General features: G+C 41.3%; 1 protein-coding gene across 4 annotated transcripts in view; it reads left to right on the plus strand.

Annotated features, from left to right (window-relative positions):
- The window catches only part of dclk1a (doublecortin-like kinase 1a), a 38,249-nt gene that overhangs the window by 6,456 nt on the left and 14,889 nt on the right, over window positions 1-16,904 (plus strand). For 2 of the 4 annotated variants that reach the window (XM_037468437.2, XM_037468438.2), the window contains exons 4-5: window positions 7,806-7,917; window positions 11,194-11,301. In XM_037468437.2, the coding sequence (XP_037324334.2) occupies window positions 7,806-7,917; window positions 11,194-11,301 (220 nt within the window). Of the gene's footprint in view, window positions 1-7,805; window positions 7,918-11,193; window positions 11,302-15,728; window positions 15,786-16,904 lie in introns of those variants that run through there. The other 2 variants (XM_037468439.2, XM_037468440.2) reach the window with 2 other exon arrangements.

A 16,904-nucleotide genomic window follows, 5' to 3' on the forward strand; every position in this document is an offset into this window, starting at 1 on the left:
CTCCTTCCTTTGATTCATTTCTCTAAGTCTTTCTCTCTGTCAGCATGCCATTGTTTTTTATGGCTATTTAGTTCTCGTTTAATTAGCACACTCGGCATGCACCCCCAAATCCTAGAGCTGCAACATATGGCATATTTTGCTCTCCCCCACTCTCGGTCTCTCATCCCTCCTCCCATCTCTTTCTCGGCGTAGTTCCCTCTACAACACTACCCTCGCTTTGTTTGGCATCCGCTTTTTTTCTCAGTTTGTCCCACACTTTCTTCTAATTTTGTTACCACCAACCTGCCGTCGTTCTCCTAATTGGCCTGCGCCCAGCTCTGCAGGGCCGGTACAAAGGGTGCTACGGCAAAAACATTGCTTCTTATGTGAAGTGTAGATATTGTGTACTGCTCACATTCCATGGAATTAGCTGCTTCTCAATCCTGTGGATTGTGTGTTGATGATGTCACTTTTTTCTCTGCAGAGGAGGATTGTGGGAAGCAAAGTCCATCTGCTCCTGCTGATCTGCTGAGTCACTGCTACTCAGTGCAGCGTGTGTTTGTGTGTGTCATGCTGTTAGTATACAGTGTATTTTCAAGTATTAGTTATATTTGCAGTAAATGTCATTGATGACACGTGTTGTTTCAGCTTGGGTTTTGTTTCAGTCAGTTAGCTTGTGACTGTAGACGATTGGAGAGCCATCTGTAGTCCGAGGACCCTTGTCAAATTAGGATAGATGGCAGACATTTCCAGCACTGGGAGAGATGTAAGACGAGTGTTGAGAACCTTTTTACACCTCAACTGATTCATGTACTTTCTGGAATGGTTGTCAACATTAAAACGAGTAATGCACATCCAAGCCAATTAGAAGGCAGAATTGTTTACCAGCAAAGACTTTATATGTTTCCCCTTAAAATGTGATGCACTTTAATGTCCTACTTTGATACAGTGCAAAAATTATTGTATTTTGAAATGAAATAGAAGCCATGAATAGCTTCTCTGTGTGTCACTGTCAATTCAAAGATCTACTGAATTTTGTCTGCAAGATAGAATTTTTAAGTGTAACTTTGTACCGTACTTTGATCTGTCAGTCTTCAGATTTAGGGTCAGTGCAATGCGTAATCAAACCGTTTTATAAAAATGCAAATAGGGCTTGCTTTGACTAAATTGCCAGATAAGGAATCAGCAACTATTTTCATTGTCGGCTCATCATTTGAGTGATTTGTATTACCAAATAATTCCCTCCTTCCTGTCAATTAATATATATCATTATTGTATAGTATTAGTATGTATTTTCTTATAATAAATCAAATTAAACAAGGTCACTCACTCACCTCTCACTGTCTATAGGTCTTCTTCTGTCAATAATCACTCTAGTATCGTGTGAGTTCAGCTCCTTGATCCAGCACACCCATAATATATCTCAACGGCACACTCATCCTTGGAAATGGATTGAAGCCAACAGAAGGTGGGTGTAGCTGAAATAGGGGTAAATGAAAGGAACCAGTAAGGAAATGAGGTTAGAGGAGGGAGAGGCAGACTGAGGGAGAGACAGAATTTGATAAAAGCAAGACAGCATAACGAGACAAGACAGATGGGATCCAAAAACACTGGAAGGAAAAGGCTGTATAGATTATATGGAAAATGCAGTGCAGTTTAGTTTGATGTTGCATCCGATTTATTTTCTTCTGGGAACCGCGCTGCATAATTTTTTTTTTGTTTTTTTTTTTTGTTTCATGATTGCCTCCTTTCAGACAGACAGGAAATCGCTGCTCCAGAATAAAGTTGACTTTCTCCCCATGGAGAGCAGACTCTGTTACATAAGTTGTTTATGCAAGAGAGCAGCCAGACTGCTGTGCTGGTTTGCGGTTTATGCAGTAACACCAGGGCCAACTCGGCCGCTGCTGTCATTCTCAGGTCACCGCTGCGCTCTTTTCCCCCTATTTTTGTTTTTTTTGTTTTACCTCTTCCTGCCTTCTCTCGTTTCCCGGCCCTGTCAGTTACCTTTGCGCAGTCTGCTGATTGATGCAGCGGGAGGTCATGCAGCGTGCAAGTTCTCCCTCAGTGTGGCAGAGGGTTTCATCCTTCCCTTTTGTGTCTTTTCAGATCGATTTCTGTCCACCTTTTATCTTGTCAGTCAACATGGCTCCTGTGAGTCTTTGTCTCCCTTAGGCCTGAGAGGTGGTTTTCTAAAATTCTCCCACAGACGAAGGAAATGCAATTTGTCGCTTTCATTTTGAGAGTGCAGATATGTGAATATGAATTCCTGACAGGGACATAGGATTGTGCTAAGTAACCCTTCAGAGCCTCCAGGACCAGCTGACAGCCAATGTGCTGTTGGCCATTTGTTTTACTTATGTCATCAACCCAATAATACATTACAAGCTCATATAATTGTTGCCCGATTGTGCAGGAATTTATGACTTGTAAATGTAAAAAACAACAAATAGCTGCCAATTTCTGTAAGATGACTCATTTTAAAGAGTTTTGTTTAGCTTTTGCCACAACATTTAATTCTCTGGTCTTTACAAATACATGTCCGACTCATGTAGTTATATTAATTATAGTCCTAACCCTAGGCTACACACTTAAACACTGGTGCTGTCTGCTGCAGCATCAACACAGCAGTATGTAATTATTAAAGCTTTCATTCTTTTGCACCGTTTTCGTCCTTCGCCCCAGATGCTCTGCTTATTTGTCACAGATTCTTTTACATTTTGCTTCCTGTCTACCTTTTATTGTGTGTCAATACAGCCATCTGTTATTCAGTCAGTCTGCCTCTTCTCCCGTTACCATCAGTCTGTCTCTCTCTGTGGTTATTGGTTCAGACAAGCATAACTAGCCCTGCAGGCCTTCTGCAGTGGATTCAGCACCGTGGACAGCTCCACTGACCTTATCTCCCCTCACCGAGTGCAAAACAGCTCGTCCCTCCAAAATGAGGACCTTCTACGGGCCGATCACTTTCACCATGTCCTTGTTTTTAACGGAATTCTAAGAAAAACAGTAAATGCGATAAATGTTTTCATTGGTCGTTTCAGGACTAACTTACTAACTACTTTAGATAAATACAAACATTTCCCTTCACACAGGAGCTGAAACTAATAAGGGAGCAGCTGACAGATGAGCCCAGTAAATCTATAATCTGACAGGTAGACAGAAATCTACTGTCTAAAGGAGCAGAGTGAGCAGCGTTTTCATCAATGTTCACAGTGACTGATTCCCAAGCGCAGCTGGCGAAGAACCCGACAAACCGTCTGTACACAAAAGACTATAATTTTGCACCCCCGGGGTGCTCAGAAGGCATGTGTCTGTGGCTGAATAGTCTTTTACAAATTAACAGTTCAGATGGTGTCTGGACGCATGGTTATTTGTGCGTGTGTTAATCATAAGTGTGATGCGATAACCTCCACATTTGCGCTAATTTATGCACATTTTGTGTGTGCTCAGATTCTATGACAAAGCTCTAATATCTCTCTTTCTGTTTGATCCTAAAATGAAAGTCTAGGTGGTTAGTGGGTCAAGTGAGTTTTCCTGGTGGTACTGCGGTTGAATTTGTGTTGTGTGGAATGACTTTTATGTCCCTCAACTGCATGTAGCTGTCTAACAGTGCCACCATGTGGCGTCAGTGATTGTGAACATCGGTTCACGATCCAAGCAAGCACTAATGTGCTGAAAATATGAAAATCATAATAGAACTTGTATGTGCCCAAAATCATCTGTTTCAAATTAAAATTAATTTCCAATTTATGTATTTCATCCAAAAGAAACGTAGAAAGAGAAGAACAAGGGAAAGAGAAGCAGGCACTTTAAGAGGTGTTTGTTGATGTCCATTAGGTGGCGTAGTGAGATTATGAATGACTGCTGAGAAGTATTCATAGAGAACAGTCAGTTGTTGTATAACAGATTGTCAGGAGGAGATGACAGTCACATTTGTAAGCGGACATGTCTCGTTGGTCTTTTTTTACAAACCTCTGTCGTAAAAGCTAAATAAAAAAATAACACGCAGCTTAACAGCAGATGCCCTTTGTGATCTTTGTCACGGAGGCACTATAGAATAAGGTCTGTCAGACCTAAACCTGACAAACCTCTGCCTGCTCGTTCATTCTTGATTTGTTTTTGCTCTCAACTAAAATAATTAGAGTGAATTGATTATGGTTAGTTTGAGTAGTAGTTGTGATGGCAGTGTTATGACATTATGTTATTTTGGGTCCTCTTTTCCTGCTTTGCTTGTTTTTTTTTCCCATCCTTGTTTTAGCAGGAGCTGAAGTTGTGTAACCGCACTGGTTCTGTGTGAGAACGCAGCACCAGAGACTTCAGAGCGGCTTTTTTTTTATCACTGGGCTCAGAAAAGGGCTCTGGGCAGCAGTCGGGAATAGATCCCCTCCTCTTCTGCTCGATTACCTCTCTATGTTGCTGTCTCTGTCTCCGTCTTTCTGTCTGTTTGTTGCCTGACACATTATAAGCTCTATGAAACACCTGAATGATCCATGCACCACACGGCGGCAAAACACGCTTAAATCGCACAGCACTGCACACCTGTGTACGCGGCAAATCACTGCAAAACCAACCAATCCTTTAGTTCACACAAGATAAGGTTGTCTACCCACAGCACTGCAGAAAGTACCGAGAAATGTAGGGAAAGTGACAGATGACAAACAAACAAAAAATAAAGTAGTTAGTCCGCTCTTACATCTGTAGTATACAGGGAACAACATACAATGGACCAGGAACGCACTAACTACGGAAAACAAAATCAAAACTTAATAAAGGACAGCAGGTAGTGGGATGATGACTGCAACACAAGAATACAAAATCTTAATTCATACCATAAAAAAATACTCCCACACTCAGTCATTCATTCATTCTCTGCTTGGATCAGCGCCTCTCATCCCGATCCTGCCAGGCATTGCAATTTTTAAAATATGCAACGGTGTATATATGAAAAATAAACATAGAAACATATTTACCCGATCAAAGAAATGGGGATTTCCCCACACTGCTGTGGGTCCAGCAACACTCTGGCCACCCAACAGGAAACGGGTTTCCCTGGCAAAGTGCCACTTCCCCTTTTATAGGGGCACAGCCTTGAATTCAGAGCGCCACCCCATGGTGCCACCTGCTACATTCACATCTGCCTCTCCTCGCCATCATTCATTGGTCCGTCAGTCTGCATTTCCTTCTCCTCTTCACATCTTCTTCTATAGACTGGAGACCATGCGTTTCCATATGAAGCAGGCCATGAGCCACTTTTGTGTGTGGGCTTAGGTGAATGACACAGTTCTGAGTATCGTGCATATAGTAGATGAATGATGAATGAAGGAGCTCTATCACAGTATGCCCATTGTGCAGTCAGTGGCACGCACCAGACCTGCGCCAATGCCTGGAGGGCACTATCACCAAGGCAACCATACTTTTCGCACACTTCTCAACATACAGTATCTGTTCATGCAATGCTCCATAATACTTCACCCTGAGCTTAAAGTGCCCTCAGATGCTGCCTTACACAAAGAGGCTGACACTTTATCCCCTCACTGTCCTTTTTATGTCGTCATGAGGCTGATTATATTCTGCATGCATTCCGTTTACCCGACATGTCATCGCCTGGTAAGCAACATCAACGGACCTCAATATGGCAAACTCTCCCTGGTTGACTCCAGCAGCAGCAGCAGCAGTCCTGGCCTAAGGACGTGGTCAGACTGACTCATAGCAGCTAACATGCATGATGCTGTGAACAAAAGCCATGAGCCCTCTTAAAAGACCGCAGGCTCTAAGAGGATGCTTTTACCTTGAAATGTGTGAATACAAAAGACCATTATCATTCCTTTAGCGCTATACATGTATCCTCAATTAGATATGTGTTGATCGAGAGGGGGACTAAACAAAAATATATTATAGTATACTGAAAATATGGTATGAGCATTCACATAAACACTCAAGTGTAAAATAATTTGCAGCATCATCCAAATGACTTGAGTAAAATGTTGGGGAAAAAAATCAAAGGAAATGCAAAAGCCTTGTTACATCTTGTTAGGAAGTGGAGCTGCTCCCCACTGAAATAAAACAATATGCACTCGGTTATGAAACTATATAGCTTCCACACACATATCCATATGTGCCTGTGCAGGAACACATGCTTTCGTGTGGCGTGGGGTTGAAGGAACAGACAAGCACACTCGTCTTGATTTGAAAAGTTAAAGGAAATTGATCCTTTCTCCACAGAGAGTCTTTTTATGGGATTAAACTTGCTTTCTATACCCCCGTTGGTCCATTGAGAGACTGTGGGTGGTAGAGCAGTATGACTCCCATCTTACACTCGCACACACACACACGCACGCACACACACACACACACACACACACACACACACACACACACACACACACACAGAACTTCCTCTACACTGTTTATTGGACATTTCATTGATGATGCTGTTATATCAGCTGTGACTTTCTTTAGGGCTGTTGATTTGTGGCTATTAGGAGTCTAAATGGATTCTTTGGTGATAATTCCCATTAAAATGCAATAACAGTGTTTTTTTGTTTTGTTTATATCTCAACTCCAGGCAGTGATCTACATACATATGGCTAAAATTCTAATTGCTCTTAATAGGTTTTTGGCTTTGAAATAGTTTTTCTGTGAATCCCTTTCCGACTAACTTTGCCTAACGCGAAATATGATTTTGGAATATTAATGGCTTGGGATTGAATTGTGATGGCTGCCTGTGGGGTGTAATTAAAGTTGTTTAAGAAAATCATGCAGAGTTTGGATCAGATATGCAATTAGATATTTACCTAATCAAATAGAAAATTAAGATCAGCGTGTTTCTTATCCTCTTTGTGATAATAAACAGCTTATTGCTGATTAGGAGCTATTGCTGATTGCAATACAACAACAGGGTGTGAGGAAAGAATGTCCAGGGCTTAGTTTGAAGATTAGATTAAATTAGGTGTTAATTGGATTAAATAATTAAATTTCTGCAGACCTTCTAAAAAAAAACTTTTCTTCTGTCGGGTGAGACATAACGTTTGGGCTTGGTATTAGCTTTGCAGTATGGAGAATATCAAAGAATGACAGTAACTTCTTGTGAGTCATCTCAAAACTTTAAACTCCTCTCTGCCTCATGCCCTCTCTCTTAAACCTTTTGTTTTGTTTCTAGAAATCTCTCCGCAGCTCATAAATTCCCTCTCCCTCGCCTTTTGAGTCTGTTCTCTCTCTAACTTATTACCATTCATAAGATGCTAGTCCTCAGGAAACAGACCCCCTACTTTCCTGTGCACATGCTGCAGCAAATCGGCAAAACAGTGAGTCAGCAAGGTCTCATTATGGTCGCTGAAAGACTGATTAATTGCAGATTTAACTGCCTGCTGGATGCCAGGACACACAAGTCCTGCATTGATGTATGTGTTTTGACACAAACGTGCATGCTCGCAAGAACAAGCAGCCACAAGCCGACTCACCTGGTGTTCCTGATGTGCGTCTGCAGGCTCAGCGCATGTCATGGGAAGGTCCATTTTGTGAGCTAGTTTGTGTCTTCTAGTATGCTGTGTGTAAATGTGCAGAGCATCAATCGTTTTCAAATAATAACAGACTTCTGTTATTATTAGCTGGGAAACTATTGCTGCCTGGACCTTTTCTTGCCTTCAACAAAAGGAATAGTTTGAGGCGTCTTTCAAAAGAAAATGTAGCCCCAAAAATTTGAAAGATGCCATATGAGTAAAAGTGTGTGCTCAATTAACTTGCATCATGACTTGAATTTAATTCAATGTTGAATAAAAAAGTACTGAATTTACCCAGCAGGGATTAATATCTTTGTTTTTGTTTGCCAGGTGTCGTGTCTGCAAGACTTCTTTGGCGATGAGGACATTTTTGTGGCGTGTGGACCCGAGAAGTTCCGCTACCAAGATGACTTGATGTTGGATGAGAGTGGTGAGGCTACTAGTAGGTGGTCTGACATTTCCATGCTAACATTTCACATCTGACTTCCATTTCTTCATATCCCCAGCTGAGCTTTCTTTATTTTGGTGTGAACGTTTTTTTGGTAGAAACTCACTTCATCACTGTGATAAATTGGTTGACTTTTTGTGATAAATATTTCTAGAGTTTTAGTGTCACAAATGGGATTTTTATTACCATGCAGTTAAGTTCAGTAGACAGAAATTTGATTATTGGTTTTCCATTTAGCTTGAAATTGATCATTTCCTTCAGACTATCATGTTTCCAGATGTTTTTTTTTTAGCAAATTCTGTAAGGCCAAATCAAATTCTTTCTGTCTATCAGCCACAATATGAATTAATTAAATGAAGATAATGTATGCATTTGATACATTTTTATTAAGGCTTTTTAATATTTCCTTTACTCCCCAAATTGGCTTATTTTTCTCTGTTTATCCACATCCATCCCATTTTTACTCACAGAAGTTGTAGTCTACCCCGTACAGACACATGTTCAGGGCCCTGAGGTCTGTGATGGCCGTCACTCATTTGTCTCTCCTTCTCTCTCCCCGAATCCTCTGCTGAACCGTTGTTTAACCGCCTTGTTACTCTTCCTCTTTTCCGCCTGACCCGGACCGAGGTCCTCTGAGGATACCTTCTGCCCTCACTATCCCCATCTGTGTTTCTCTGTCTGCCCCCCTCCCCTCATCCCGCTGCCATTTGGTGCTCATTTGTATTCTCATCCTCTCATCCTGCTTCCTCTCTACTACATCACTTAGCTTGCTCTTCAGTTCATTTGTTTCCCCTCCATCCCTTCATCCATTAAATAATATTCATCCCACCTGGGTCACCATCCTCCACCTCCTTTCGCCTTTGTCGCTCTTTCTCTTTATTCCTCCCTCTGTTGCCCACTACTCTTCTTTCATTTGGAAGATGTAATGGTCAGCTGCTTCCATTATATTACATTTTCGGCAACCTTCTTCTCTTTTGTAAAAGACCACAACACAAACTCCTACGTACAACCGAGTCTTTGGAAACAACGTTTCCAGGATCAGCATTTTCATTAGTTACTGATGATGATGAACAGTACAACAACGAGTCAACTGTTTTTTCTGCTGTTTGGGGTTGTGTCTGTTTTTCAGGGTCGATTTTGTGCATTTATAGTATAAATCTGCATTTGGTGGCAGAATACATCATAACGGTTTGACAAAGTTGCATGAGCTCACCAAATGTGGCTGGCATTCTTGTTCTCTTTAATGACCTTCAGTTTTCAAAGCATCAAGGCTGTGCGGTTCTTTAAACAGGCATTGTTTACATTTGTCATACTACTTCAAATAAGGGATCTCAGGGGTCTGAGATTTGGGCAGCATCATCCGAAACACATCGTTTTATGAGACCAGACCCAGGCGTTGATTTCAATCTTGATGGAAAAACAGATGTCTGAAGCTGTGAGTAAATTTAATATAGATGCTAACAAGCGATATCACTCGGCTTTACGAACCTTTTATTATTTCATTCCTTTATTATATTATTAAAAAGAACATGGGCGCCTTCAATGTTATATTGTGGAGAAACATGATTTAATCAGAATTCTCATTTTGGAGAAATCAGTTTTTTTTCTGAATAAGTTGAATACTGTTTTTGTCACGGTTTGGGTCTGCTTCTTGTCTTATTTTGTAGTTTTCATGTCTCTTGTGTTCCTGGGTAACTTCACTTCCTGCCTTGTCCTGTCTTCCCCTGTGATTGTCTGCCTGCCTGATCGTTTCCACCTGTGTCCAATCACCTGCACCTCCCTTGTGTATTTAAGCCCTGTGAGTCGCTTGTCTTGTGTGGCGTCATTACATGTCGACCTTCTTGTCAAGTAAGTCAGTTTCGTGTTTTCAAGTCCAGGTCCCTCTTTTGTTTTTGCCTCCTTCCGGTCCTTTTTTTGGTTGGAGTGATTTTGATTTCCAGTTTTTGACTATTAAAGTCCTTTTGTTTTTTCATTAACTCCGCGTCTGAGTCCTCCCTCCTTGCCCCTGCATCTGCGTTCTGACAGTTTCAGAGATTTTGGCCATGATCACTCTGCTTATTTACATTAATGACAAGCAAACTCATATTTTAAAGTATACACATTATTTGTATGCAGTCTTGTCCGCACCAGTGTGCGCGCACACACACACACACACACACACACACACACACACACACACACACACACACACACACACACACACACACACACACACACACACACACACACACACACACACACACACACACACACACACACACACACACACACACCCAGAAGACAGAGAGCACGTTTTGACACCTTCTCTTGCTCTGGGGAAGGCTCAGGAGGCTCGAGGCAGAGAAACAGTCGGATGGGAAAGTAGAGCAACAAACGCAGCAGACACACACACACACACACACACAGAGACAGTCAGAGTCGGAGCTGCAGACAACCTCGCCTCCTCTCGGCATCACTATATAATTATCACCTCTGCCTCAGCCCTGGCACACTGTCATCATGTTAACACTCCACATTGTATATTAATCACAAGGCCAAAATAACTGCCACACAAGCAAATAACAACCCCCTGAACTCCCGTTCTCGCACTCGTACACGCACACACAGCAGTATGCGTGATTTCCCTTCCCGCTAGTCTAAAATGGAAATGAGCTCAAATGGGGCTGAGTTAATGAGCAGGCGAGGATAAAAGTTTTGAGGGATGAAGGAGGGAGGGTGGGTGTGTTTACATGGCTCATTGATCGGGGTGTGCGTAAAATATAAAATAAAATAAAAATATCAGACCTCCGTGAGTCAGAACCGTCACTCCAGAAAAACACCACAATAATTGCGTTTGAAAAGTGAAGGTCAGAACTCATTTTTGCAGGGGACCTGGAGGTAAAACCAATTACAGCAGTGTTGGTACATTAGTGCCCTGGTGTTTTCTTGCAGGACAAAAGGTTAAAATCAATAAAAAATATGAAAACATTGGTTGGTCGGATTTCCATCAAATGTTGGTTTTCATTTAAACAGAAGTGACGTGTGTTTTAGTTGTTTTGTGATAGTTTTTCATTTAGCTGTCAAACCATAATCATAAATCACAGAATCACTTTCCTTCAGTGCTTCATTTTGGGTTCGCCAAAAACAGTTTAGTTCAAACACTAAAGATCCTGAATTTCGAAGCTTTTCCAAAACACATATTTGTGGACTAATTCAGTCGATGATTAAATAAATGCAAAGGAATTTTTTACACTGTGATCACATGTCACTCTTCTCTTAATGCTTTTTTAGAGTGTCGTGTGATGAAGTTGGTGAACTATGGAAAGATGTCTGCCTCTCTGAGCCGAGGCTCTCCACGGACCGCCAACCAATCAGGACGCAGCAAGTCCCCCGCATCCGGTAACTTACTTTCTTCATCTTTTACTGCTCTTTCTCTCAAGGAACTATATTTGTTAATGGAACCTGGCATTGTGTCGTTGTCCTTTTAAGTACCCTTTCACCTGTGTGTGTGTGTGTGTGTCCATAAGGAGGAGTGTGTGCATTCTCTCCGACCTGATGGACACAGTTTGGCATTGTTTGTATACGTCCTCGTGTGATGGCGTAGTATTTTCTAGCTCATTACTTAACCAACGTCGCGGCAAATGAAAACTGTACGAGTCAAGACTGTAATGATATAAGAGCTGTGCGCAGGGTCTGGCTTTATTTTATGTGCGTGTGTGTGAGCTGTGCCTTCTGAATATCAATTCAAATGAGAATGATTTCACCAGGGAGTGGGAAAAAGGGCAAACACAGAGAAGAGAGGTAAAAGAAAAAAGGGAGTGAAGATGAGAAGGGAATCAGAGAGAAAAGAGTTGGTGACTCAATCCACACAATCAGTTCTTCACCTGCCATACTAATGCAATGTATAAAATGTCTGAGTGTGTGTTTATGTCTTTGTGTGTGTGTTTGGCCTAAAGCTGGCCCACTGATTGCAAAGCTTTGGCTGTGTCTAAATCACATAGTTATGCAAAGCACACTGCCCTTTTCATCCTTCCTGCCATTATTCGGGGATTTGAGAGCACAGAGACCTTTTGGGTTGGGAATAATTCGACAGGTGAGGCGAGATATGGAAACAGACACACACCACGCAGAAAGGGAAACCAACAGTTGTTCAAAAGTTTTTGTCTGGGGTAAAAGTAAGAGGAGAAGATCATTAACAGCTCCATTGGAAAGAAAAGTTCTGCATTTGGTTGGCTTGAAAAACTTTGGGGTAAAGGTTATGAGAATGAGTCATACACTGTCTGATCTTGCTGGCTGAAACAAGTCGGGATTGAAGGGGTGTGTGTGTGTGTGTGTGTGTGTGTGCGTGTGCACGTGCGCGTGTGTGTGTGCGTGTGCGTGTGCGTGTGCACGTGCGCGTGTGCGTGTGTGCGTGCGTGTGAGAGACACAGAAAGAACCAGACACTGAGGAGGGAAAAAAGGGACTCGTCTTGGTTGCCATGGAAACATAGCTCAGAAGGAGCATGAAGCTACAGACACAATAGTCTGTGACAGCCATATAAGGCGGTGACTTCCTGTGAAATGGCCTGCGGTGGCCAACGCAGCTGACTGACGCTCGATCCTGTAGCTGGTCTATGAGTCAGACCGCCCCGACGCTTTGGCTTCTGAGAAACCTTCCCCCTGTGGCGCCGCTTCTGCAACTTAACATCATCAGGTGTTCCCTGATTTTGGTGGACTGTTGTGCATCAAACTGTTTTCATCCCCTGACACATGCTCCCGTTGCTATGTGCAGAGGTCGAGTGGAGCAATGGGAGGAAATGAGAGATAATTGACTGATCTGCTGTTCAACCCTGTTGGACATTCTGCTTGTTTTTTAACTCTAATGTTAACAGTCACAAACGCCACCATCCTCCCTTCCTTTTAGGACAATTTGTCCTACAATTATGTTGATATTTAACAACGGCTTATACTTGTGCTGTATGGCTTATAGATAAGATAAGATAATCCTGCCTTTGTCCCGCAGCAGGGAAACATACAAGGTGCTCATTCTAGAGTCCTGTCTCACCACTGAAAAAAGGGTAAGATATGAGAACACCTTTCTGTTTGAGATGAGATCATACTTCTTCGATTCACTGTGTCATCATTTATTTAAAATGTATCACGCAAACATGCTGAGCATTGATGATGAAAATCTCAGGTCAAAAATGTAATGGAAAAAAAAAAATTAGGTCAGAAAATAAAATTTAAATATATTGCGTCAAAAAATGTGTTTGAAAAACAAGTCTAAATATGTTATGTGGCATAATGTCATAATATAGTAATGGAAAAATGTCATTTGAAAAATCGAAGTGGGTGGAAAAATATAGCAAGAGAATAAAAAAAAATATTAGGCCTAATAGTCTCATGGGAAAAAAGTCAAAATATATTAGCTCGAAAAATGTTACAGAAAATAAATATTGAGTCAAAAAATGTCTTTAATGACTTTAAAAGAAGTTTAAATATATTAGATGGAAAAATGTCTTATGTTCAAAAAGTTCAATGTAGCTCGGATTTCAAATGTCTCGCAGTCAATGTCAGTTGTGGCGCTATCAAGTATTACATGAATGCATTTCGGTTGATGACATTACATTGAATACAATCATAGCTGCACATTGGTACTATTCTATTGATTACAGTTTCAAAATTACAGTGGTTTTAAAATATTCTCATTACTTTATTGATCACTTGGTTCCAGAATGATATATATTCTATATTCTGGTGTACATTAAATGCATTTTATTAATAGTTAATTTATGAACCGGGTCATGAATTTATTTCTAATAATTTCTTACAGTTCACACAAGTTACAAAAAAATTAGAACCTGCCCTTTTCCAATATTCAGATTTCTATTCTGAAAATATATGCAAATCAACACATAATAATAATGACTCATAAGCACATTTTATGATTTACGAACACTAATAACACCAAATATGCCACTTATGTGCTATTTATTCAAAAATATTGATACCTGTTCCTCTGGAGTGTCTGATATGTTGTGAATAACACTGTAGGTTTAATGTCTTATTAATAGTTCAGCTTTAAACAATGAGCCACGTGTGTGACAACGTGACACAAGAAACACACTTTTATGGATTGCAGTAAATCTTTAGATAAAAGAAGCTTCACTACAATTTCACTCAGTGGTTTCCAAGGTGTCAAAGAAACCTCTGAGGTGGGGCAGTGTGTGTGTGTGTGTGTGTGTGTGTGTGTACGTGGGCCGCTTGCTGTGTGTCAGCCTGACATTGTCACCACTTGAGCTTCATTCTGCGATGATCTCACAGCCCCGGATGAGACCCGAAATAATGTGAGAAAACAATTTGCGCTCATTCTCTCTCTCTCGCTGTCTCGCCATCTGTTTTTGGCTCTTCTCTGATGCTACACTGTCAGCTAAAGTTAACGGAGGAGTGGAGATGGTGTCAGCAAGAATCCCTTCTGATGCTTGGGGTCTCACCTTCCGCTTTCTGTCGTGAGCGGCTGCGCACGGCGGCTGAGACTCGCTGGGCGGACAAAGAACAAACAAATCAGAGGACAGAGGATCTGAATTTTGCAACCCAGATACCTGCAGCCTTTACCTCCACTCATGAACGGTACCAATGTACTAAAAAGAACTAGTTCTAAAAGTAAATAAGCATAGCAAATATCAAAATGCTAAAAAGAGACATTTTGGTATTGGTATTTGCACAAAGGGCAAGATAATGGTTGTACTTTCAGCCATCATACGTGTACAGTATTTGACTGTTTTGGTATATTTCATAGAAACAATTTCCCCAAACATCAGTCAAGAGGATAACTTCTAGATTTGCAAGATGTGCAAATCTTGTAGAATATCTTTGGACAGCGCTTAGCATGCATGAACCTCTATGTATTACCATGTGACAAGAGCCACATGTCTCTGTCGTTGATTTGTACCACACAGTATGTGTTTGATGTGCTATGGTTCTATAACACATGTGTGATAAGGAGCACATTAACGATTAATTCATCGACGTTGAAAATGCCAGCTCACTCTTTTTATTCAGAAACAAATAACATAACTCTGGTTTGGTCACCAGTGGCATATTAGCTGAATATCAACTTAATAAACTCCAAAAACATTTTGAGGCCCTTTCTCATTTCCCAACATGTAGCGTATGTATCCTCCTGCACGATGACAAGCGGGAGCGCTGAGAGGTCTGTTTCTGTATTAACTGCTAGCACAGCTTCCTCTTGAATGGTCTTGAAAAGAAAGCATTACATTTCCAACCCATGTCTTGATCGATCTTTTCCAAAGCATGCTGGCCTAATCATTCACATGATCCATCTGCATCCAACCTTCCAGCTACTGTGACTTCATGTCACGGCCAGACAACTGCAGGGAGTGGTATACAGAATATATATATATATATATATATATATATATATATATATATATATATATATATATATATATATATATATATATATATATATATATTTCAGAATCCATGACCCAATCCGTCTGCAGCAGCATACACGACTAACAAATTACAGCAGCCTTTTCACAATTTCTGCTGATTCAAATTCCAACGCAATTCTGTGCTCTGGTGGTAGAAAACCCATCATATGGTTATGTTTTACTCTCCCTCCCTCCCTCCGGTTCCCTCTCCCTGTCCCCGGTGCGCGTCAGAGTTTGCGCAAGCAGCCTTTCCTCCTCGCTGCCTTGTGTCCAGCGCTGCTCCGTGTTTCCCATTCACCACAGTTTACAATCTCCCTCGGACCAAGCGCACACGGAGGTGCTGTTCTTTTTCCTTTTTTTTTATCTTCGTGTCTTAACCCCCCCCCCCCCCCTCCCGTCTCCTCTCTTGGATTATCACTGTGTTTTTCATCATGCTGGAAGCGGAAGGTAGGAACCAAAAACCACCGAATACCCATCGGCTTTAAACGGCGCCCTGGCGGCGTGAACTTCACGGGTTCCTTTACTCGGATCACACGTAGGCGGGTGTCGTCTACACCGGTGTGACTTTGAATATCATTGACTTTGTAGTAGGTTAGTCCCGGATGTCTTTTTTTTTTATAAATCGTTGACGCTACCCGTTGTGTAACCGGGTTGGAGTGTCGGTCCGTGTGCGTAACGCCGATGATGAATTCCATCAATGAAGAAGTCCAGGAGCGGTTCCTCTATTCCATTTTTCATGGCCTCGTTATGAGAATATGGAAAGCCTCCTAATGTAGTGGCAGCCGGTGCTCTTCCGTGCTACCTTTCTGCTGTGGGCTTCATCTCTTTGTGTTGAATAATTCAGAAAGTTCTTTGATCCGTGCAGGGAATAAAACACAACGCGGTGCACGTTGGACCACTTAACTTGTCCCCCCCCCCCCACACAGTTTTTCATTCTCTGCTGCATCTAGAAAGATGCTCTCTAGAAGTGTTATAAGGTGGGGACTGCAATTAAAATCGTGTTTTTGCCTTCAAAACTGCGATTAACTGATGAGAATATTACCAAAAGTGAAAATCAAGAAATATAGTGTTTGTGTTGTCTTACATTAAGATTTATTTTCACCCAATACGATTGAGGAGTTGCATTATTTCATACAAGTTACTTTAAATACCTACAAATTATGTATTTTTTACCCATTTGAAATTAAATCATTCAGACCATTGAAGCTGATTTTCAGAGTTCCGTAAGAACAATGAGCTTTTTCCCAAACACACGAAAATATATATAAAATGACATAAATTGCATACACATTCAGTTTGGTTTATGTTCCTATTTTGTATTCTGATTTAAAAAGACAATAATCCAGATTTGACTAAGGCTCGTTCCCTGTGTGCAAGCTAATGACGATATTAAGCTTCTTTTATTATTATTTTTAAATCCGTCTTTTCCACCCCTGCACACAGGCCTGTGGTGCAGCGTTGATTAACCTAATGTTCCTGTTTAATGAGGTGATGCCGCTGGCTTGTTGTGCTGTGCTGCAGCTGGAGGAATTGTATCCAGCTGAGGTCAGAAGTGCGAAAATGAGG

The sequence above is a fragment of the Pungitius pungitius genome, chromosome 16 (genome assembly GCF_949316345.1).
Source record: "Pungitius pungitius chromosome 16, fPunPun2.1, whole genome shotgun sequence".
Classification (NCBI taxonomy): Eukaryota; Metazoa; Chordata; class Actinopteri; order Perciformes; family Gasterosteidae; genus Pungitius; species Pungitius pungitius.